This window comes from Bubalus kerabau, chromosome X (genome assembly GCF_029407905.1).
Source record: "Bubalus kerabau isolate K-KA32 ecotype Philippines breed swamp buffalo chromosome X, PCC_UOA_SB_1v2, whole genome shotgun sequence".
NCBI classification, from domain to species: domain Eukaryota; kingdom Metazoa; phylum Chordata; class Mammalia; order Artiodactyla; family Bovidae; genus Bubalus; species Bubalus kerabau.
Window position 1 is genome coordinate 141303170 of NC_073647.1, and position 25232 is coordinate 141328401.

General features: G+C 41.2%; 1 protein-coding gene across 1 annotated transcript in view; it reads left to right on the forward strand.

Annotated features, from left to right (window-relative positions):
* Positions 1–882: 882 nt before the first annotated feature.
* The window catches only part of SMPX (small muscle protein X-linked), a 52914-nt gene continuing 28564 nt past the window's right edge, over positions 883–25232 (forward strand). Inside the window, exons 1-4 of the mRNA XM_055565672.1 lie at positions 883–1093; positions 4684–4740; positions 16084–16170; positions 22765–22913. Of these exons, the coding sequence (XP_055421647.1) occupies positions 4702–4740; positions 16084–16170; positions 22765–22899 (261 nt within the window). The 5' untranslated portion in view covers positions 883–1093; positions 4684–4701 and the 3' untranslated portion in view covers positions 22900–22913. The remainder of the gene's footprint in view (positions 1094–4683; positions 4741–16083; positions 16171–22764; positions 22914–25232) is intronic.

Consider the following 25232-nt stretch of genomic DNA (forward strand, 5'->3'; position numbering starts at 1 on the left):
CTTAATCCTTCTACTGAAGGGGAGTTCTGTGTAAAGGTAATTTTATTTTGTATTACTATGTTTAAAATTTTTTGGCTGCACCCTGTGGCCTGTGGGACCTTAGTTTTCCAACCAGGGATTGAACTCGCTCCCCCTGCATTGGAAGGTGGAGTCTTAACCACTGGACTGCCAGAAAAGTTCCAAGGTAATTTTAGAGACTAGAGAAGTAAAAAAAGAAAAGAAAAGTAGTGCTAAAACTAATGAGCATATTTTTTAGGATTTGGCAGTATTCTCTTTAAAAAGTGTTTTGTCTGATACCTGGTCCTGGCCTTTGTCATACGTAAAATAGATATTTTCTCTTTTGTTCTGTTGCCTCACATATTGTAAGGCTATAGTCATTGCCATGAGTAGAGGCAATTGAGCAGAGAGAGACTCTGGGCCTTGGAAGCACACGAGTTTGTCAATCTGTGACCATTTTTGACCTACAAAAAGGACGGTGTTTTATAGTTCATTGTAATCAGACTGAGTGCTGAAGTAACTTTCTCAGCTCCTCGGTGACCAAGCGAGGACTCAAACACTGCTTGGCGCTTGTGCTGCCTGTCTCCAATTTTTTATTCAACACTCCCGGTCTTCTGGCCTCTGGGTAATAAAGCTAAAGATAGAAACTTTTCCTACTTTTCAAACTTGCCTGTGCCCCCTCAGAATTTGTGAGAAAACGCAGCCAGCATCTTCTGGAAGATGAGGAGGGCAGTAAGATTCCAGAGCCACCTTCCGGCTGACATTTGAGCCCTGCTTTCAGCACGGTCAAGCCTTTTGGAGGCAGCGTATGGCTTGTATCAAACTCTATATTTAGGAAGAACAACTGTGAACTATGACAGGAATTCTCTTTAACACTTATCCTTAAACCGAGTTCCCCTCCAGCCCCGAGCCGGGAGCAGCTCTCAGTACCGGGTGAAGCACAGATCGCTTGAGCTATTTCAGCCACATGAAAAGCATCGGAACCGAGATCACAGCTCAGAGGACACCCGGCGTCCCTTCCACTCACTGAGGAGCCTTGTTCTTGTACCTGGCTGCCTGGGACTTTCCTCAGGCAGGAAACAAGTGCATAAAGCAGGTAAGCAGGACTCACCTTGGGCAACTGGGTTTTCTGAAAGAAATTCCCTGGCTACCTAACTTGAAGTGGCTACTTCTAACTTTGTAGGTTTGTAACTAGAGGGTGTAGCTTCCTTGTAAATTCACTCTCCATTGGTTATGTTGCTGCTTCTGTTTTCTAAATTGTTCGGAGGGTGGGGAGGTTGAAAGAATATTGAACTAAAAGTAGTTTTCATTGATAGTGACTTGAAGAAAATTTTCACGGTCCAGCTAAGATGACTCTGACCCTGAACATTGTCATTTTGATTCTTATGGCCAGGGTTCCAGTTGATCAGCTGCAGACCCAACTCAAGCTGTAAGCCTAGAAATAATTAGGAGAACTGAGGGCAGAGAAAAGCTATGATGCTAGCTCTTTGGTTTACCTGAACACAAATCATTGCCAGAGCTGTTAACACATTACAAGTTTAAAACGCTTTTCTCTTCTCCCTAAGTGCCAGGCTTGACCTCAGTGATAAAGTTGTATCAACTTATAGAACTGTTAATACTCCAGACCTGTCTTTTTGAAAGCCACCCTTCGATCACAGGGTTCTCCAGACCCAGCAGAGAGGGCAGCAACCCTGTCTCTCTGTGTGGGCACCAGAGGCTGATGCGTGGCACGTGGACTGCCTCTTCCTCTCGTCACATCTCATGCAGAGTTGAATAAAGAGTTAGTTTGGACAGCTGAACATCTTTCTGCACCCTTCTTGGGAATTATTTTTAGCTGCAGGACAGAAGATAATTCCCTGTGAGACTGAGCTGTAGCCACTTAATTGACCTTTAAAAAGAACAAACAAAGCCCCCTCTCTCCATATATTGATTTATTTTCCTCTGACTCCCTTCTTCTTAAATTAGTGCTATTAATGTTGACAAATGTTTAGTATGTGTAAGAGTCTTATTTAGAAGTCAGATATAGATGCTGTCCAATCAAATACCAGCTGAGGAATACTGTTCATGACTCAGCGTATAGACCATTAAAGATCCCCACAGACTTGCACAAGTGCCAGGAAAATTCAACCGTGCTAAACTGGCAAGAATTTCCATTATGATACAGGCTTTGTAAAAGTCCATACACTCCTGGTCAAACTGTCTGTGTTCTCCAACTGAAGCCAGAACTAGGAGACGCAGTAATAGAGGTACTCTAAAGAGTGTCTCCTTGGATGCAAAGCTGTGGTCCCGATGTGAGTGGAGTTGTACATCTAAGGCACAGCTCTCTTTTTGGGGGCCCAGGATGCAGCATGCAGAAACAGAAGGAAGGTGCATTCTACACCCTGCATCCCTAATGGAGGTGAATGCAGGGCCATGAAAGAGCCAGGGAACACTGTCTATTTTTATTCACCAGTGTGCTTTGCCCTGATTTCTCTGAGAATAATGAGGACAGCAGGATGGGCTGCAGAACTGATGAACATGAACGTTATCTGCCTGTTTGCAAGGAATTAGAGCTGGATCTGACCAACTTTCTAGAGATGTCTACAGACTGACATGTATGTTGAGAAGGAATCTGTATGCAAATAAGGTTATACCAAAGCTATATTGGAGACAAGGCCCGAGGAATAGCCATCCGTTAGGCTGAGGGGTCCACAATATACAACGAATCCAGTTTAGTAAAAAACAAAATCAGTCTAATTAAAAAAAAATCCATCCAGTACAAATGCAATCATTCATTGCCTTATTTTTTTCACATTTTAACTTGTTATTGTAACAACATAAATAAATTCCTAATCCCCACATTTCAAACTGACATACATTTTTTAAAGTTCTCAAGCGTTAATAGTTAAACTTTAATTGTACACCTATAGAGAATGCTATAGGATGAGATATTTAAAGTCCTGTGAGAATTATTGTTTTGCATGACTTCTAATAGCTTTTGAGGAATAGAAACATTAAATATTAAACTACAAAGCTTTTCTTTTTGAAATTGAGCTTTGTGTCCTAGATCCAAAAATTTAAAATCCTTCATTGACTTTTTTACACTGCAGAAAAGACAGAAATCTATCTCAAACATATTACAGAGCAAAATGCATTCCTGATTGTTCGATTTGTGATAGCTCCTTAATTTTTTTAACCATATTGAAAATAATTCTACCTAGACCCTTATGCATGGTGGTTATATCTGTATATTACCAAAACATTCAGGTAGAACTTAAAAAAAAAAAAACCCATTGTTTTCAGGTATGTGATTCCAAAGACCATATAGTTGCATGTACTATTTACGAGAGTTTAAAAAATTATGTAATGATTTAACTTCATGTAATAGAGCCTAATACTTTGAAGATTTTTTTCAGAGTTCTCAGATCTTTTATTTCTAAAATGTTGTGGGGCATCACTATCACAATTCTTACTCTGTATTAAAACTGTATAGCAGTAAAGAACTAAAGGTCTCCAGCTAAAAGCAATGGCAATAAAACAATAAATACTTGCATCATGCCTTTATATACTTCACAAGGCATTTTCAGGGCCCTTATGTCATTTTGATTCTTACCACAACCTGTGAAGCAGGTAAAATTTAAAGAAGAGGAAATGGGCCTCAGGATGCTGACTGACATAGTTCAGGTGACATTGGAATTGTGGCAAATGCAGGCACTGCTGTGTTCAATTACTCACCAGTAACCCACACACTTACATCAGTCAATTGAGGAAACGCTAATCAACCCAGTTTACAGTTTGGGGTTTAAAAAGCAGCATGTTTTTAATTCACTGAATTTCAAACTTTACCACTTTTCCCTGTCGTATTTAATAGACCAAGCTAAGACAACACATGTACAGAGCTGGGCTGTTCCCTGCTCCCTGACCCCAGTAGACCACGACCACTAGTCACTGAGCTCAAAGTCAGGTCTTCAACTGAAAGAAAGCAAAGGTCCTTTCAGAAGGAAGCACTGCTTCACCTTGGGGATCTGACACCATCATGTAAGTCCTATGTGCTTCCAGAGAGTGTTTCATTAAAAGCAAAGAAGACAGAGGTGAAGCTTGCTTGCGAGCTGCTGGGTTTACAGAGCCCAGGCTCTGGACACAGAGCAGGGAGATGCGGCCTCCAGGTCTCTGGTTGGAACAGACATGTGCCCAGCGAGCAGAGAGCATCGCAGTAATAGGAATGAAGTATGGGCCATTTCTCCTTGGGTGTTTGACGGAGGGGAGGCGCTCCCCATGGACTGACTGCACAGCCCTGGCAACAACTCAGTTCAGATCAAAAGTTCAGTTTCAACCAGAAAGCTTCCGAGGCCCCAAACAAAGGTGTTTTATTTCCACAACCTCTTTGCTTTGCCGTTCTGGGCAGGAGGGCAGGAGGGCAGGGAAGGAGATGATAGCGCCTTTCAAGTTTCTGATTGCCTATCAGGAGCATCAGGGGTGAGGCATCTCAGCATTTCTCCTCCTGAATGATTTATCCAGTGCTCTAGTGTTCCCTGTCCCTGAGGCCTGAGGAAGGAGAGTCTCTAAGTAACCGGAAACTGAGACTGAAAGAATATATGGCCAGTGAAAGGGGTGACCGCCCAGCTGAATCATGAGTTAAATTCAAATTTATCACTCCTGAGAATCTGAATGCCACCACCTCTAACAGTTTCTTACTTGTTTTTTTAGGGATAAGACTGCGTCAGTATGTCGAAACAGCCAGTTTCCAATGTCAGAGCCATCCAGGTGAGTAGACACATTTGCGTGTTCGCATCAGCAACTTCCAGCCTGTTTGCTTAATAAATCAGACTTTCTGTGATCGTTCACCCACCTGATGATTAACTTCACAGAGAGAAGAAAGACTTGTATAAGGTACAATTCAGGAAGAAAAAAGGCTGGTAATGTACAGCTGAGAAGGGAGAAGCTGTTTCTGTGTAAATATGCATAATTGTAAGGGACTCAAAGTTTATGAATGAGAATTAAATGGCCTTCTACAAAAATGTAGTGCACATGTTTTTGATATGTTTTTTGATGTGTAAGTTTTTGATATGCTCATTGATAGAAATTTTAAAATTCCATTTTCATTTTTAGATCCAATTGAGTTTGTCAACCCATCTGTTTAGAATACATGGTTCTTGAAAAACGTCCTTTTCTTGTCAAGTGTTCTTCCCAAGGCTTGCGCGTTTATCTTTTAAAGTCTGTATTCTATGTCTCCTCATGCCCTCCCAGCAAACAAATTCTTTGGTTGTTTCAACAGACTTAAGTGTCACCTACAATAAGGGGAGGGGGAAGCAGGCATTTTGGAGCCCAAACACAATTACGGAGAAAGCTTTTAGTATTTGTTTTGACTCAATACGAAATTTGTTATTTGTCTTAAGAGCTCAGTGTTTAACTCTCAAATGGCTCCCACCCTGAGATGCTGGGCACAATGCTTTATTGTAAAATTCCATCTTTCCTTTCCATCAAAATGGAGTTATCTGTACTTTCTCTAATGGAACTTTTAAACTTTTTTTTTTTTTCCCCTGGACTTTCATGAATACTGCAGAGCATATGGCAGCTCCTGAATACTTGGGGTCTGATGCACAATCACACATACACCTGTTCATAAGCAACTGACTGTATGTTGAAGGGACATGTATGTGGTCAGGTTGTGAGGTGAAGGATCCTAGCACACACAGGTGGTGGAAGTGGGAGGAGGGATGTATCTTTACCTGTCATGATAATGCATAGCCTTAAGTGGAGGGGGTCCTTAAGTGGCAAGATGTATAATAACCTCAGAAAACCTGTCACAGAACAAACCATCCAGGAAGGGCCTATTGGCCAGGAATCAACTGTGCATTGCCATGCTTGCCCTCTGGTGTACACCTGATGAGTCTCTGATGTACCCGACACTGGTAGTGGACTTCATTTTGCCTCCCAGGCCTATAGGCATCCTTGAGCCTTTGAACTGTCAGTGTTACCCAGAGTGTATAGCTGTTACTGGTACAAGCTGTGAAGCCAGAGATTATTGGAGCTTCAATCCTTAATCCATTTTGTACTGTTTCCACATCTGTAAAAAGGTAACAGCACTCACCTGCTGCACCTGGTGATGCTTAAAACATCTGGGCTGCACGCAGAAGATGCTTAAAACAGTATAGTAAGCCCTCCTTAAGGGTCAAACTGTTATTATAATAATCATTCAGGAATGCTCTATGCTCTACATTAAAGTGACAAAAAATAATACCATTTAATCACTGCACTTGAAGCTCTTGAAGTGCTAAACATAAAATTTCCTTTTTATTTTGCAGAACATAAAAACATAGTCTCTCAGTCTGCCTTTTCTTCTTTTCCTTTTACAGCTGAAAATGTGTTGATTTTTCTTCTAGTGCTTCCTAGCCTCCCTCAAATCTACAATGAAAACTCATCAGTATTCTATCTATTAATTTTGACCTTGATATATTTTTAGGTCTGTAATATTTAAACAAACTCTCATTGACTGTTCAGAATAGCTGTTGTTATACTGCATTTTTAAAAAAATCCATCTAGGATATGTGTATATGTATGGCTGAGTCCCTTCGCTGTTCACCTGAAACTATCACAACACTGCTAATCAGCTCTACTCCAATACAAAATGTTTTTTGTGTTAAAAAATAAAAATAAAAATTTAAAAAATCCATCTACTCTACCAACAAAGGCAATACAGTACTTCCTTATGGATGTGGTATCACCTCTTTCAATGTATTTTATGCCAGACAGAAAGCCTAATTTAATGCCCCTTCAAATGAAATTGTATTTCTTGTGGTTAAATAGGATCTGCACTATCTGATATTTTCCTATCATCTCACATTAACCTAAAGTAGGGTCTATTAAATAAAATATGAAAATGTTTACACAGTACAAAATGCTTTATTGTAGGAACATTATCTAGGGTATGGTCTTATGCAGAACAAATAGAAACCTCAACTGATGAGGGAGTGCCCTCGTTGTATAAATACTAAAGATCTTAAATATTCTATTCAACACACTCTAGCCACTTCTTTTTATTAGGCTCTTATCTCTAATCCAGTTCAGCTGTCATATTCTGGGCGCATGCTTTGTTCCAGTCACCATACGAACTGTCAGCTATGCAAAGATGAATTGAAACCTGATCCTGGAGTTTGAGGGGCTCATGGTCTCCAGGACTATGTGACTGGGCAACTTATTTCATCCTTTTTGTGCCTCAGTTTCCTCATCTGTCAAGTGGGGAATTCATCACATGTGAGCTCATAGGGTTGTTGTGAGGGTTAAATGAATCCCTATGTGTAAATGCCTAGGTCAATCCATGGCTTATTGCAACTGCTCAATAAATATTAGCCATTATTATCAATCATCATCATTGTAATCATGTGGTTCCCAAAGTGTGTCTCTTGGAAGAGTTGTTTTATGGGATGCTGTTAATTAAAAAGTTTCATGAAAAAGTGTTTGGAAACACTGCATTAAGCAAAGTTGAATAGGATCCTTACTGCAGGATTTCTCAGAGTCCATAACTTGCTAATAACTTTGTAATTTCCAAGAAGGCAGTGATATATGCAATACTTTTTAAACATATTGGACCTTTGAAATGAGTATCTTGTAGGATAGTATTTTTCAGTGCAAACTTCTAGAAGTAATGGCTAGATCTCTATTTTGTCTGGATTGAGCAAGTTGAAGCCACTGTCAACCATACTTCTAGCAGTCAGGCATAGGTAATTGAATTACTGTACCTATGTGCTTTAGACAACATGAGGCCAAATGGTTACAGATCTCTACCTGGCCATTCACTCACTCTGTGACCTTAGTTATCCTTAGTTTATCCTTCTGTAAAATAAGGACAATCATACTACTGAACGGGATTGTTATAATGAATACACAAAATAATGTACGCCAAGTGCCTGGTTTACAGCACACAAAGTCCTTAAGAGATGGTTCTTCTAATTATCCAAGTAATGCATGGAATGGCCTTGCTTTCTCTTCAGCTGCTTCCATCTCCTCCCTTGAGACCCACCCTTAGAGGACATGGATAGTTGTCTTTCACATTCACATTGAAGAAGAGACTGTGTTTGAATTATAAGAAGATTCTATCTAAGTCTACATTTCTTTCAACTGTATTAATGAAATCTCATTTATGCCAGGGGCATAAAAATATCCTGAATAAATCAGTTAATCCTTCCATAGCCTGGAGAGGGCCTTAGTCTTCCAAGCAGCTGATAAGGTTCTGGACTGGATGTTGGCCCACCTCTTCTGTAAAGAACCAAAGAGTGAATACTTCAAGATTCACAGATCACTGGGTCTCTGTAGCACTACTCAACTCTACTGTGACAGCACAAAGGCAGCCATAGGCAATATACAAGTGAATGGGGGTAGCTATGTGTCAGTGAAAATTTCTTTGCAAAAACAGGTGGCAGGATGGATTTGGCCCATGGGCTGTCGTTTGCTGACCCTGGTTTTGTACTCTGTAGTCTGCTTCTTAAACCCCACTGTTGATGGGAATGGAGTTGCAACCAAGGTAACCTCAGCACACTAGGCACCGTGGATCTGACACTTTCAGATGAAAGAATGTGACATGACAGGTGGTGGGGCAAGCTAGAGCTGCCAGGAAATCTAACCCCATCAGCGATCTGTTCACTAAGTCTAATGAGACCAAGTGACAATGACCACTGGTAGCACATGCCTGTCTTTCCCCTGCCTCCTGAACACACCCCCTTTGGAAGGTATCATGGGGCCTCCCTGGAGCCTCAGCCCACTGAGAGCCAATGTTCTCTGGGTCATCAATGGCCCTTTTTCTCCATTGATGATCAAAGTGAGTAGAGTATTATTGTCCTTTCCCACGAGATCTGAGAGTTTCATGGTTGAACGGAAAAGAGTCCTGTATCCTAGTCATAACTGGGCTCTGTGACTTCACGCCCCCATGGTCCTCGTGAGCTGCAAAGGGCATGGGGGCTGGGTGGGAGTGATGCTGCATTAAATGACCTGTAAGCCTCTGTCCAGCCTCTAACAGTCTACGAACTTTTTACTTTGGTCGAATTTACTTATATCCCTTTGTTGTATGCCAGTCTGCCTTAAATCAGTTTGGAAGTCACACTTACAGGTTAATCATTACTACACAAAAACACTGAAAAACCTATTAGCTTAAAATAGTAATAACTATTACCTTTCACAATTTGATCTTGACCATTACAGACACCATAAAGGACAACATTACAGATATTTCAGATATTTCAACATTACAGATAGTTATTAAAAGGACAGTATGGAGGTTCCTCAAAAAACTAAAAATAGAACTACCATATGATCTATGAACTTCTTGAGACTAATTTCTAAGGTTTATTATTAGGATGATTATAATAGTCAGTTTCTTCCGGGTTTACTATGTACTTGGCACAATGCAATGGGATTTCCATGGATTATAATGAAAGGTTTGGAGAAGCAAAAGCACTCACTCAGGATCACACAGCACGTGAGTTGAAGAGTCAGGAGCTGAACCCAACTTGCTTAATCCCAAAGCCCATGTCAGGAACCACCCTGCAAAACTGTCCAGTCTCATTGCTTACCATCTCCACCATGGCACACAGAATAAGGATGGAGGGGTGGGAGCAGACTATCTGAAGGGTAATCATACTGACCAAGGCTACTTGAGAGAGAATTACCATTTTATAGATGCTGAATCCTCCCTTTTAAAGCCCTCAAACTGACATGCAGAACGGCTATCAGCATTTCAGCAGAAGCAGCTAACAGTTTACACTGATTAAAGTCACCTTACATGTAAGTCGGCTAGGAGTGAAAAGTACAGTGACTCAGTGACAACCGTGGTCTGGAAATACAAATGACCATGGCCACTGAATCCCACCGCTCTGCTTAACTGATTTAATCAAGCTGCTTGTGAAACTAGACCTAACTTCTTTTTTTTTTTTTTTTTTTTTTTTAGACCTAACTTCTTTATCATACATTTTAGAGGAATGATTATATGAGCCTTGCATCATTAGTTGGTGTGTGGCCTCTTACCATGGGAAGTTTCCATTGTCACCCAATCCATGTGTAGAACAGAATATCTTGATGCCCCTAGTTTTAGTACTTCTTTTCTTTCCCCATCCATTACCATTGCTCTTCCACTCTCCATTGCCCAGGGCATAAGGGCTCCATGGAAGAAGAAAACAGCCCGACAAAAAGAATTACAGACAGGTGTTAGGGACTCTAATCCCATTTACAATTTTGAGTTTAAAAAAAGATTTCCGGTATATGACAGTCCTTGGTACAAAGGAAGAGACTATCACCACCCATGGTTTGTCAGTTAATCAAATACATTTATGAAAGCTAAAAATAATAATGATGATACATACCTTTCTTTACTATTTTATTTAAATTTGTAAAAGAGAAAAAAACGAACTTTCATCTACCACGTTTTTCTTTTGACCTTGGATCTACTGTTCCTTTCTTAGGTAAACCACTGTAATCCATTGTTTATGATTTCCAATGCTGGTTTCTTTGAAGTGCAGCCAGAACTTAAAATGGAGCAATTTGACTCTAGAGCTACTTCCAGCTGGTGATCTTTGCTGCTCTGCCCAGGGCTCCATATTGGTGACATGAGGCAAACAGCCATATACTGACGAAAAGATGTCATTTTTTGAGGCTGACATTCACAAGTACATCAGAAACATAACCTACCTCCAACCAATTGTACACATTATCTTAATAGCTGTACAGTACATTCTTGATATCTGCTTTTCCCTGGATGACAAGACTACTGTTGAGTCACTCAGGAAATTATTGAAGAGAACAAAAAGTGTTGAGAACAGAGGGGGGAAAAAACCTTTCAATATGAAACATCATGAGTGAAGAACTGGGGCTGAGTGGGAGTTTCTCAAAATGGTGTTGAGTGGGAAAGTTTTGTGTATTCTGAATCCATTTCACATTTCAAGAATCTCTACAGACAAAGAAGCTATGTATTCCAGTGATACAGAATTTTATTTTAAAATGGGTTGAATATATTTTAGATGGTGTATGTATGTGTGTGTGTGTGTGTCTGTCTGTCTGTCTTCCTAATTTGGGCTAATACATTAAATAAGAAATCTTAGTTTTTAGTTAGATATAGGTAAAACACATCTCTTTCTGAAATTCTTCTGTGAAGATGCTAGAAATCTCAAAATGCCATACCCTGCTCCATTCAGAGAAGGACTAGGATGTAAGAATAGGAAAGCGCAGGAAGAAATACTGCAAAATGCAACCCTGTAGGGGTTCTTCTACACGCGGGATGGGAGAAAGGCATGGGGGATGCTATAGATTCTGGCAGGAGCTGCTGGAAACTTCTGAAAATGAAAGCCAGAACCCACAGGGAGTCATCTGAAACAAATATGCAATGGGAGGAAACTCCCAAAGCCTGAACACTAAAAAGAGAGATGGAGTGGGGACCAAAAGGAGGGGGAGATCAGAGGACAATGGCTCTGGAAAGCAAAGTGGAGTGGGATTGTCAGTACTCAGTGGCTGGCAGCGATCAGAACCCAGCCCACTGGGTAAAGATGTCATTGCATTGTAAGTCACACAGGAGTGGCTTTGGAGGGAATATTGTTTATAGAATTCTCGGGCTCAAAGCCCAGAGCCAAGCAGGAGAACAATACAAATAATTAAGGGACTGGTGGAATTAACTTACGGGGAATTCTTTCAGCTTTTCTTCACCTGGTGAGATCAAGTGTAGTATTCATTTCACATCAGATAGGTCTATTATCAGGGAACTGTATCCTGTTCTGGCAAAAGATGATCTAGTAGATTTTTTCCATTCCCGACTTTGAGGATGTAACAAATTATGTATAGCTTGGGAAAGTGATGCAGTGGGTCTGCTGTGTCAGAGGCATATTTAAAAATATCTAAGATGAATGCATCTCAAGGACAGAAAAAATGCTAGAGAATGTGTTACAAAAGAAAAATAAAAGCCCACTTCCTTTACATTTATGCAGAATCTATATAAAGAAGGAAGTCCAACCTTATATCAACCCAAGGTCATTGATTTCTATGTTTATTTACTCTTTCATAAAAATGTAGCTCATATTCCAAACCCATTTTGAGTAGTGAATATGATGCTCAATTTGCAGATGGAAAAATCAAGTCATTGAGAAGGTATTCTGTTTGTGTTCAAACAGAGCAGGACATGGAAAGAAACAAGAACATGACAATTCTCCCACTGATGGAATAAAAACAGAGCGCTATAGCTCTATACATTTCTGTGAGATTCAAATTATAAGGAATTTTCCTATGGCTCTAATTTAGTCTATAATTTGTCACTCAGATATCACCACCCTACAATTATATTAACGAATCATCTCTAATTATTTACAAAGTGCTCTGCCGGCATTCCCTTGGTGTGTATATTAACAACTGGATACTTGACATGTTCATAGGCTGCTGTAGATCCTGTCAAAAAACCCATTTAGGTTCCTGGTTTTTTGAGTGATGCCTTAAAGATGAAAAAGCATCAAGCCAGTTAATTAATGGCTCATTTTTCAGTGTTCCTTTGACACCTATTCTAGAATTATCCATTTTTGTGCCCCTTTTCCAAGGCCATTCTTAAGGTGTGAGTTTGCAGTTTTAGAGCTGGTTTAGTGAATGTGAGAGTGGTTAGAGTTAACTTTGGTCAAGTGAAAAGAGCTATTTGGAGAGGAGTTTGATAGAGTGAAAAAGTCTGTCCCTAAGGTCAGGGAATGTGGATCTGGAATCTTGGCTTTTTCTTCAACTGTTTGTGTGACATTGACTATGACATCTAACCTCTGTGAGGCTCAATTTCTTTGTGAATAAAATGAAGATGACAGTCTGAACCTCAGAAGTTTGTGGTAAGGATGAAAGTGTGGCAACAACCTAGGCTGAATCTTGGGGTTTGGGGTGAATATGGCAGTTGGTGGGGGTGGGGGGAGAGGCAGTCACTGTTCCACAATATCACCGCCAGGTTAAGGTGAAAGCTAGTCCCAACCCAACTCTGCCACTTTGTTAACACACATTTGTTAGCAAACAAGCAGAAACCATCTGCACAGTCTGTCTGTGAGCCGGACGAAGCCTCACCTCTTGTCCCTTTAAGTGCTCTGAGTGACTGCCAGTTTGCATACAAGATTCCTGTGGGGATCCTGTTGCCCCAGGCTGGCAGCTGTAAGCTGGAATTCCTCATTATCAATGGCTGGAGACAGGCCCATGTAGGGATCACTCTTCTGAGCTCTGAATCTAAAGATGCAAGCTATAGGCATCAGATTCTTACACTCTGTTCAGCAGTGTGGGAAAGTTCTCTCAAATATTTTAACCACTCTATATATTTTAACCTCCTTCACCTTCACCAAGAGAAGCCATTTCTAACACTCATTTCATTATCTCACCTATTTTTGACATTTCTGCAAACATTAAAGTCTCAGGCATTGGTGGAGATGAGGCTAACAGAAAACACTTGAAACAGCAGTCTGGAGAATGCGGTCTTCGTGATATTTTATTACCTAACCACCCCAGGAAGATGAACTCCCAGTTAGAGCAATGGTGTTTCCTACAACTGCAGTTTAAACCAATCTGTGTATATAAAATATCACACTGTCTATGCTAAAGTGGTTAAAAGTAAATTACAGACATCTTAACCATGGGCAGAGTGAACATTTTAAATGTACATCAATACTCATCCACTTAGGGATGATCCCTTCCAATGGTTATCAGATTGGGCCCCAAGTTCCTTGGAACTGCTCATGGCCCAGGGCTTGGGGGAAGGAGGTGGGATCTGGGCACCCCATCACCTTGGCCAGAGCAGGTCCATCTCCACTGGGTCTGCATTTTAGACAGTCTCACCATGCTTTACTTAAAAGAAGGGTTCCATGGACAAGAGGTTTGAAAACCACTAATGAAGCCTAATATTCTTATTAAACAAATGGGGAAGATATGACTCAGAGCACTTGTCACTTTTCCAAGCAGAGAGTAGCTGTAGCCACTCCTAGAAGTGGGCTCTTTTTTTCTACCATAGGCCACCCATGGACCATGGAGAGGCCACATGCATTGCTAAACTCAATCTTTGAGCAAGAAAAGGTGGTATTTCCTGACCATGTGCTTTACTAAATACATTATCCTGGATGATTTTTACATGTTCCATTACTGAAAACCACAACCTACCGTAAAGCATACACACTTGATTAAATGGGTTAGCTTACTAATCTTATATTTCAGAAACAATTATGCTAACTTGAACTTCCTATTAGGAAGATGCCCTCTGTAAATGCTTAATAAATGGGTAAGGATGGTGGTGATCTAATTAAACTTTTAGCCAGTTAACTTTTTTCCAAATAATCCCTATATCAACTCTTTCACCCAAACTGTAGTAATGGAAAGTTATTGGTTCAATATATATCATCCTCCGTGAGTCTTGTTTACATTGTTTTGATCTTATTTCAGGACCCTAATGATATTTCAACCAATCTAAGACACTGTCTATTGTAAAACACCAGTATTTTATGTCTTGCTAAGAAATAAAACCAATGCACCTATTAAAAATTAAGATACCACTGTCTGTAAGGCACTCTGATTTCAGAGATATTAAAAGAGGTGCATTTTGGAATTCATGAAGTATGCTACAGTATTTGCCACCATATAAGACATACTTGCCCCCTTGTCTTATGCTCCCCCTCCTCCCTTCTTAAGGTCACCTGATGCTTCCAGTAAGCAGAGAAATAGCATAGAAGGTTCAGCCTTAGTATTTGCAAAATGCTTCCCTCTAAAATTGTGTTGTGATTATATTTGAACATATATGATACATACTGACCCCAAACACTTCTTGGCATGTTTTTGCCCTAGGAAAGGTGATGGACCTCCCTGGATACGTACCACAAACACTTTTTAATCTGTTTCTTTTCTGTGGGATCAGCCTTATTCTAGTAGGGAAAAAAGTTTTAAAGCCTCTGTGGAAAAAGTCACACAGAACAGGACATAGATCCTCCATGTTGCATGAACATGGACACCAGATACTTTCTGTGTCTTGAGTTAAACATTCCCCTGGCAACAGAACTCATATCAGGCAGTTTCAAATACACTTCCTAATGATTCCGTTTGCTGTGGTACCAAAATTGTCTAAATTGAGTCATAAGGTAACAAAATATTTTGCTCCCTTTGGTCAGGCATCATTTTCATTCATAACACCAAAGTGCAACTTCAATTTTTCAAGCCCACATATCCAATTACTCATAAGGCAACACTTTTATCTCAAGTGAAAAAGAATACATTCTGCCTTAAAGAAAAGTCTTAATGCTTGTTTTATATGAATGATACTCCTGGGTGAAAATGTTTTTGGTCTGCATTAAACATTCTTGCCTTTTGATAACAGATGAAATATGCACAAAATTCAAATTTACATATTCTCTTTCCCAAGTCTGAATTACTGTGTCATTTATTTTCCTTACATAATTTAATGTTTAGCATATTTAGTGTGTTCTAGAAAGTTTTTTATTTTTACTAATGGATGGAAATTAGTATGTCATCTTGAAGGAGAAGAATCTATGAACTGTGGTACGAATGAACTTGACTTTCCAGCACTTTCCTCATGCACTGATCCACACAGTGGTGCGTCAGGGAGAAGGTAAAAGAGTGTCAATTACAGAGACCTAAGGAAGTGTGAGAATAGCCATAGGACGTTACGGGAAGGAAGAGGCGGTTTAGGAGGTATCATTGCCCTCCTCCTGTGGTAAATCTGAAGGAAGCTGAAGGAGGACTAAGGTGTGGGATGGTTTGTGCAAATGCCATTGCCTCCTCTCCTAGAATTATGTGTTCCTTCCTCATCCCAGAGAGCAGAAAATATTAAGCACCAGGAGGGCAACAGCCAGAACAAACTGTCTTCCAATTCTTTCAGCCAGTAGGGAGCTGTGAAATCACTGCACAGACCTAAGGATGAGTACCACAAATGTGAAATAAATGGAAGTCAAATTATCCTTTGCATAGTTTTGTACTGTCATTATGGCAATTTTCTTGAGGTGAAAAGCTTTAAAGATGTACTTTTCAGATTTGTTTTGCCTGACAATGATTACTGTCTCAGAATGTTATTGCCTTTTTTTTTTTACTTCTCTTAAGCTAAATCTTCCCTGCTTTCTCTTTTAGGCAAATATCAATATTCCAATGGGAGCCTTTCGGCCAGGAGCTGGGCAACCCCCTAGAAGAAAAGAATGTACTCCGGAGATGGAGGAGGTGAGGAAAACTGAGCTGGTAGAACTCAGTACCATCTTCCTCCTCCAATATCCTGACTAGACAGGGCCCAGAGGCAAGGCGAGGGCCAGCTTTCCAGGACGAGGAGGGCACAAGTGGATGTGGGTCAAGGAGTCATCACATAGAACACACATTTCTTTGGCTTTCTTGCTCAGTCAGCCATTGAAACACACTGCCCCTCACTTCCCTTCAGCTGACTCTAAGTGCCTGGCCCAGGTACTTGAAGATGCTGAGTTTGGCATCTAGTTTATTTATTCATTGTCTATATCAGCTTGTGTGTCTGCTATGTGTGTGTGTGTTTGTGTCTGTGTATGTGTATATGTAGGGGGAAGTGGAACCTCTCAGATGCTCTTGATTCAGTAGTAGTCACGAGCTTGGTAAGTTTTCACTCCAAGCTTTTACTGAATCGAGCAGGATACACTTAGTACAGCTTCTGATGAGCGATGAACCCCAGTGGGAACGCAGGTAATAAGCACATTAAATTACTTGCAGATTCAAACAGAAAGCCCCAATCCCTGGATATTTCCTTTGAAAAGAGAAACTTGCAAGGAAGTCTATCAATTTCTGGATTTTCCCCCTCCCTCTAATTCTTTACCTTTCCTCCAAATTCAAATACCCAGTCTTCTAAAATGGGGGCTAAAATTCATCATGGGTACAAAAAATAGAGACTAGTTCCCCATCCAAATGTTTATATTTTTCCTCAATTGTGACTTTGCTGATGAAACTTGGAAGGTCTGAGTCTGAAAAAAAAAGTTAAGGTCTTGGAGCAATAAATAAAGTCACAGGGCACTGCAAACTGTATTTGTTTTTTAAAAGGTGAAAAGACTTCTTTAAACTTTGTAGATGACCTTTCTGGTATTTGGTCCAAAAGAATCAGCATTTCAAAATTTCCTAATAAAACTTTGGTTGTCCTGCATCTAACCTTTTGCTTTCTCATAAATAATTACTGATGTGGTCCTAAGTTAGTGGTTCCAGCCCCCTATAAAGAGAAAGATAATTTTTGAAAGGAGATAGAATCTTTGAGTGACATCACCAAGTTCTGGAATTTCAGTCACCCTTGATGAGTAACATTTTGAACATAAAAGCTGAAAAGATCCAGCCCTACTCTGATTTAATGGTAGATAATTTCAAGTTCTGCTGCTGCTAATCTGGCCACCAGTTAGCTCATGATCATGAACTCTCCTTTTGAACCTCTGTTTGCAAAATACGATCCCCCCATTTCTCCAAGGGTCTCTGTAAGGAAAGAGTCAGTGATATAATGGACATGGCATAACCTAGCAGGTATTCAGTAAATGACTGTTCACTGACTGACTGAATTATCCAATTTTTATGAAGGACTCCTGGGCCTATTATTTTGCATGTTGTAAGAAAATAGCCCAGGGAGGTGGAAGGGAAAGCAGAAAGGCATTTTCCCCACATCTCCATTCATCTGTTTTTCTTAATTTCTTAATTAATTCGGTTTTCTTCCTGTGCTTCCTCCTAAGCTGTGTCTGTCACTGTGTCTGGCAAACAGTTGCAAGGTAGCTTGACTCTCTTTTCTCACTAAACTGACTGATATGATGGTTGTTTTGGAGGCTTGCCCCTCATCTTCCTCTGTGGTAGACATGGCCCTCACTTCTTTACAGCTGGTACTCTCTCCACACGAGTGTCCCAGTTAGGAAATCTGCTTTTACTCTTGCCTTGTTTCCAGTCTGATGGTTCCAGCACATTCCAAAATAGCTAAAGCCTAATAACAGCCTGGGTTGTGAAAACCTATTTTATGACCAACCACATAAACAAAAGGCCAACCGACATGCTTTGTGGGATAGAGGAAGCGAGGTATCCCCAGAGTCCTGGAGACCCCAGGAATGTTTCCTGAGTTGAGCTACATCTTTTTCGTGGGGCTCATGGATCAGGAGGCTGGTGAAGGGTGGTATCCTTTATTGTAAGAGCTCGTGGGATCTTCGGGAGGGGCGGTATCTGGGCTGAATGTTGGAGTAAGGTTCTCATGAAAACAGTATTGCAGGGGGAAAGTTAGGTGCTTGGCTTGGCTGCAAGGCCTGAGCCACCTCTTGTCACATAGTTTGAATGGGATAATGGAATCTGAATTCAACTAACCTGTACTGCCCCGCTTTTCTATTACTATCCAGTTTAAAACCTTGGAATTGCTCACTTTCTTAGATTTGGGATTCATTGCCTAGCTTTGCATTAAGATAACTACTGTCTAGAGTCGAGGACATAATATACTATCCCTGAACAGAACAGGCCACCTCTGTCACAGCCAGGAACTCCCCCATCTCAATCCTGCCACTACCTCAGATGTGAAGAAGAGGAGGGACCCTAGCAGGAAGCCAGGATGTCTCATGTGACAAGGCCTGTGAGCTCTGGCTGGGCCTCCCACCCACCTAAGGTCTCTGTGAGCCCTTGCTCTGCTCGCAGAGCTGGAGCGTGCTCTCCATCTGCTCAGCCCAGCCAGAACTTGGCGTGTGCCCAACACAGAAGCCTTACAACCAGATCTTAAGAAGCTGGGCTGGTCTTTTGCCTAAGACAATGCAGTTGCTTGATTAAAGTGATTTGAAGGATACTGACAAACCCCTACTCTGTCTCCCAAATCTTACTTTTGACTCAAATTCCATCATTATCAAGCCACAAAATAGCACATAGGGATTTTCTGTTCATTATTTCCCACTCCACCTGGTCCCTTTACATGATGCAAACACACTATTGAATTCTGGTCTCACTACTTCCTAGCTGTAAGGCCATGGGCAAGTTTCTTACCCCTCCCCCCAGTTTTGTGCCTCAGTTTCCTCAACTGCAGAGCAGGGATAATAATGGTTGTGGATTGAAGATTGATGTGAGGATTGAATGTGTTAGTAGTGTGCTTGCTGTTATTTTTCAGTCTTCAATGGTTGAGCATAATGAGCATATCAGGCTGTACTGTTGTACAAAAGAGAATTTAGGGGAAAACTCAGGGCACTTGGCAGTAAAAAGGAAGAGGAAGGTGAGATAGCTGGAAAATGGTTAATCATTTTGCTCAATTTTACAAATACTCTGTCACCCCCAAAAGGGACATTTCTGCTTGACAATAGCCATTCCTGAAACTGGGACTGGCCTGGGGGTTGATAAGCTGTCTCTGAAGTTTTATCTAAAACCAAAGAGTGTCCTCCATGTTCTTTCTCAATTCAAATATCTACTTAAAAAAGAAAAGAGAGTGTACTCAGCCAAATGGCGCCATCTGGACCCTGCTTGTTCATGCCTTAATGTATTATAATTCTTATGGTAACAAATTCATAGAAAAAAATGGAATCTGATTCGCATTATTTTTTAAAAGATGAGAGAAGATTCAACTAAGAGTATGTACCACCACTAACCCCTTCCTGAGTCAATGTCTTAAAACCTACTTCTTAAATATATCCACTTATAACTTTCCATTATTTGTGACCCTACCAAATCAAGAGCTAAAAGTTTTACCTTGATAAATAAAAATCACAGTGCACTGAGGTTTTAATAAATTTCCAGGAAAATGCCTAATGTCCAATATTTTCATCCTTTAACTGTGTATGTTCACACAATAAATCTTTGCATACAGACACATAACTGCACACATCGGCTTTAGGTGTTAATTGTGGTAATATAGCACATTTTGAAATTATAAAGTGACTGTGACTCATCCGAGAACTTAACAGAAGGAATTAGAAATATTTTTTCTCCTTCATGTTTCTGTATTAAGCTCTATCCACCTAACAACCATGGGAATGTTTATAAGTGAGGAAACATTTTTCATCTCACCACTACACATATATTTTCTAAAAAGAACACCTTACAGCCTTGCTAAAAATTTCTTTTCAAAAGCCTAATGAAGAAGGTTTCAGAATACCTTGTCCTCTAGGTGGAGCTTTAACAGTTTTACCTACTGCTTCTAAATCTGCGTTTATAAATGATGAATGTGTGCAAAGGATGCAAAGAAGCTGAGCCTATGGCTCTGTACAGTGACTCAGGGAAACAACATTCTGTGGGTATTTACAAAGGTAGAGTTGACATTGCATGACTCTATCATTTCGTGTGGGTGACATGTTAGCTATTTCATTAGCACTGTGCCAGAATCTAAGAAAATGTCCCGAGGAAAAACCACTAGCCTATAGGAGAAGACAAGCAACTCACTATTTTATATTTCTACTCAGCCCTTTAAATAAACAATTTAAAAGCGTTTCTGTACATGCACCACGTAAGTGGTTGAAGTCTGGGAAACTTTCTTCCCTTTCCCTTTAGGGTTCATACAACTCGAGAACTAGATGTAGGAGCCCGATGGGGGCTAAAGCACAGCCTGGGCTTTACTACCCGAGTTACAGGACTGGCTGGCACACGTACAGGACTGGCTGGCACACGTACAGCACAGGGCTTGAACCTGAGACAAGCGTGCTCTTTCTTATTCTTTTTCCCATAACTGAACCGGTTCACTCAGTTGCTGGCCCAGCAGGTGGAGCTCTGCCAGTCTCACAGAGAGCCTATGTTAGTCTGGGCCTCCAAACAGCAGACCCAAAGAGGAGATTCGACGGGCAAAGTATTTACTGGGGAAAACACTTGTCAGGAAACATGAGACCGTGATGCAGATGAAGGATCATGGAGCGGAGAGTGGGGCTGAAGTGACCTAGACAACAGTGCTGTTCTCAGGAAAATTCTCGAGTCCTTCCCAGAGGAGGCCCAGGTCTCCCAGAAGCAAGCCCGCCTTCGGATCCTATGACGCTCAGCCATTGGCCACGAGCAGCCGTGGGAAGTGTGACGTCAGCATGGTGATAGGCGTGTCTCAGGGCAAAGCAGCTGGGGCTGTCATTCAATTATCCTCCCTGCAGGAAACTGATCCGAGAGGCGTGCTCTTGTGGCTGCCACAGAGATCAAATGTTCCTCCAGCACCTCCAGTCCAGGGCCCCGGAGACTAGGCACCTCACCGCTAGCAAATAGGAGGAAGGAGCTATCCAGCAACCATCTGCACTACTTAGCTGGGGTCCTAGGAGCCACGAACAGCAATGGATCTTACTGTTTTACAGCCCCTGTTAATCTGTGTGTTTGGTGTATGTACATAGAGGCATAGATTTGTCACTATGGGACATTTTCAGGATTAATCAGCAAAACAGCTATCCACAAGTGTGCTTGTGCGCTTCTGTACCAGTAACTGGTGAAAGTCGCTCTGTAGTGTCCGACTCTTCACGATCCCATGGACTATACAGTACATGGAATTCTCTAGGCCAGAATACTGGAGTGGGTAGCTTTTCCCTTCTCCAGGGGATCTTCCCAACCGAGGAATCGAACCCAGGTCTCCCACATTGCAGAGCCACAAGGGAAGCCCAAGAATACTGGAGTGGGTAGCCTATCCCTTCGCCAGCGGATCTTCCCGACCCAGGAATTGAATCGGGGTCTCCTGCATTGCTGGCGGATTCTTTACTAACTGAGCTATCAGGGAAGCCCCTACCAGTAGTTGGAGGAGCCACCAAAACAAGTATAGAATGTGCTCCTGCTCTAAAGCCACAACAGAAAAACAGAAAACCTAAAATACTTTCCAAAGTAGGAGGGGAGAGCCCTCCTCTGCTGCTGCATCCTCTCCCATCCAGATATAAAGAGGCTTTGTTTATGTCAGTTTGTTTGTTTCTGTACCCCAGAAACATCATTGGAACCAAGGCTGGCAGCCAATATGCCCCAAACGAAAAAACAGAAAACTCCTGGACCAAGTCATTGTTAGAGGTGGCTGTGTACTAACAGTCTACAAACTCTGCCTTTAAGGCCTCTTATGATATTATGATGTGTGTGTGTGTGTGTGTGTGTGTGTGTGTGCGCGTGCACGCACGCATGCACGTGCCTGCAGGCTCAGTGGCTCAGTTGTATCTGACTCTTTGTGACCCTATGGATTGTAGCCCACCAGGCTCCTCTATCCATGAGATTCTCCAGGCAAGAATACCGGAGTGGGTTGCCATTTCCTCCTCCAGGGGAAATTTCCTCCTCTTCCTGACCCAGCGATTGAACCTGAGTCTATCATGTCTCCTGCATTGGCAGGTGGATTCTTTGTTGTTGTTCAGTTGCTCAGTCATGTCTGACTCTTCGCGACCCCATGGACTGCAGCACACCAGGCTTCCCTGTCCCTCAGCATCTCCCAGAGTTTGCCCAAGTTCATGTACATTGAATTGGTGATGCCATCCAACCATCTCATCCTCTGTCACCCTCTTCTCCTTCTGCCTTCAATTTTCTCCAGCAAGGTGGTTTCTTTCCCACTAGATTAAATTTGGTTTTGTAAGACACTTCTCTTGGAAACATAAATCCTTTTCACTAGTGCTAATTTTTAAGAGTTATCAGACACTGTATCAGACACAGTACTCTTGTGTTTTCTAAGTCATGTGGAAATTACTTGTGTTTTTCTTCCAGCTTTATTCCTCCATAAATTGCATGAGATCTTCTTGAAACTCTGAGGGGATCACAACAGCACAAGAAAAAGTCAGTCTGCTAGAATTACACTGATGTTATTTTTGCCTTTTTTCGGCTTCATGTCCATGACCCAGAGAGACCATATGTCTTTTTCAGTGAGCTAAATTTTTCTCTTTTTTACTTTAGGGTGCTCCTCCCACTTCAGACGAGGAGAAGAAGCCAATTCCAGGAGCTAAGAAACTTCCAGGACCTGCGGTCAACCTATCAGAGATCCAGAACATTAAAAGTGAACTGAAGTATGTCCCCAAAGCTGAACAGTAGTTGGAAGAAAAAAGGTGAGTGAAAAACTATTTCCTTTGTCTCAAAAAGACCACTATAAAAATGGTTTACGAAACCCTTCCACAGAAGAAGTCTGGAATTCCAGAAGTGTTTACTAAGTATTGGCACTCTCACGTTAGACCAGAGCTTCTGGCACAAAGGTTTTCCGGTATGTAAACAAAGCTTTGGGGCCTGTCTTATTCCCAGACCAGTCAGACGGCCACTGAGGATGTTGGCCTGCCTTCCCCTTCCTAGTCACCTTCTTAGTGAGACAGTCCCACACGTGACGATGGCCATGCTACTTGTGTCACACTGATGTGGACTTGCCAGGGCATTTACAAGTAACTTCTGCTGATAAGGTTCCGTTATAGTGGAGAGAGAGGAGCTGTTTCAAGTCAAAAGAACAGAACAGTATCCAGTGTTTTGAGCATAGTTATATGAAAGAATAAAGGAGTGAGAACAAAACACAATAGATTCTATGACCACAGAGTGAATCCAGGAACCTGGATGAGGAGAAAGTGACATAAGCAGGAACTGATCTGAATCCATACACACTCGGTATCCATTACGACAGGATGAAATGAACTGATGACTGCGTGTCATTGTACTCAGTACTGCTTGTGTTGCCAAGCTGAGATGAAATATTCCAGTATGTATGGAATGAGGCAACAGAAGTTTCTTGTGAGAAAGCCCCCAGAAGTGAAATGAACTTTCGGTAATATTTATTATCATCACCCAACTAAGGCTGTTCAGTTAGACACATGAATTTTTAATGCAAACTTTAAAGGGTTTTTTGCCTTTAAGAAATTCTTGTTGACCTAAATTTAACCCCAGTTCCAGTTGCAGAAGGATTTGGTTTTGAAGATTGAAAGGAATGTTTTAAAATTAGTTCAGAGAGGATCCTGTGGTGTTATTCAGCAGTGAGACTGATTCTGTAGACTTGAATCTGTGGTTATGGTAATGGAGAACAATAGCAACTCAATAAAATATCAAAATGGTACCACAATAGCCAGAATACATTTTTTGTTACTTCATTATCTCAGAGAAGACTTTAATGATTCTTCCCTCCTGAAAAAATTCTAATAATGCAAAATCACTCAGAGAAGCCCATTTGTCCTTACTCTACAGGAATATAAAAACTTAAATTGTCCAGGTAGTTGATCTGAATTCCTGATGAAGACAGTCACTGTTTTGAGCCAAGGAGTGATCTTTATTTTTGTAGGAGAGGTAGTAAGCTGTTTTGATTTTGATGCATCAATTCTTCTGCAAATCTGTCAGATTTTGAGACTTCCATGGCCATGGTTTATGGTCACAGAGGGAGAGGATTTCTTAACATTGATTGATTAGCTGGAATCATAAGCAGTAAATACCCTGGACCAGCCATCATCTAGCTCCTCACTGGTTGGATGTGATTTCCTCCTTTTTGGGCCACCCATTCATCACCTACCCTGTGTATTATTGTTCAGTGATTTAATCAAACAGGCCATTGTCTGAAAACTGAGTAAGTCCACAGTACCAAACTATGAGGGCTTCCCAGGTGGCTCAGTGGTAAAGAATCTGCCTACCACTGCAGGAGATAAGGGTTTGATCCTTGGGTCTGGAAGATTCCCTGGTGAAGAAAATGGCAACCCACACTAGTATTCTTGCCTGGGAAATCCCATGGACAGACGAACCTGGTGTGCTACAGTCCATGGGGTTGCAAAGAGTTGGACACGACTGAGTGACTAAAACAACAACAGCCAAGCTATGAAAACCACAAGGCTCAAAGTCTAGGGTATAACTATTATAATACTCTAGACATAAGACAGAGGAGCACCTCCTTCTAGCTAAGATCAGCACTTCTTTTAGTGAGATTTCAGACTCTTTCCATGTCCTGTGTCATGGCTAGAATTATTCATGAATATAGATAAAAAACACTTTGGATAAGGATCATAAAGGCCAGTGACTAGCCATTTAGCGATCAACCTCAGTGATCAATGCAAAGAAACAGAGGAAAATAACAGAATGGGAAAGACTAGAGATCTCTTCAAGAAAATTAGAGATACCAAGGGAACATTTCATGCAAAGATGGGCTCAATAAAGGACAGAAATGGTATGGACCTAACAGAAGCAGAAGATAATAAGAATAAGTGGCAAGAATACACAGAAGAACTGTACTAAAAAGAGCTTCATGACCCAGACAATCATGATGGTGTGATCACTCATCTAGAGCCAGACATCCTGGAATGTGAAGTCAAGTGGGCCTTAGAAAGCATCACTACGAACAAAGCTAGTGGAGGTGATGGAATTCCAGTTGAGCTATTTCAAATCCTGAAAGATGATGCTGTGAAAGTGCT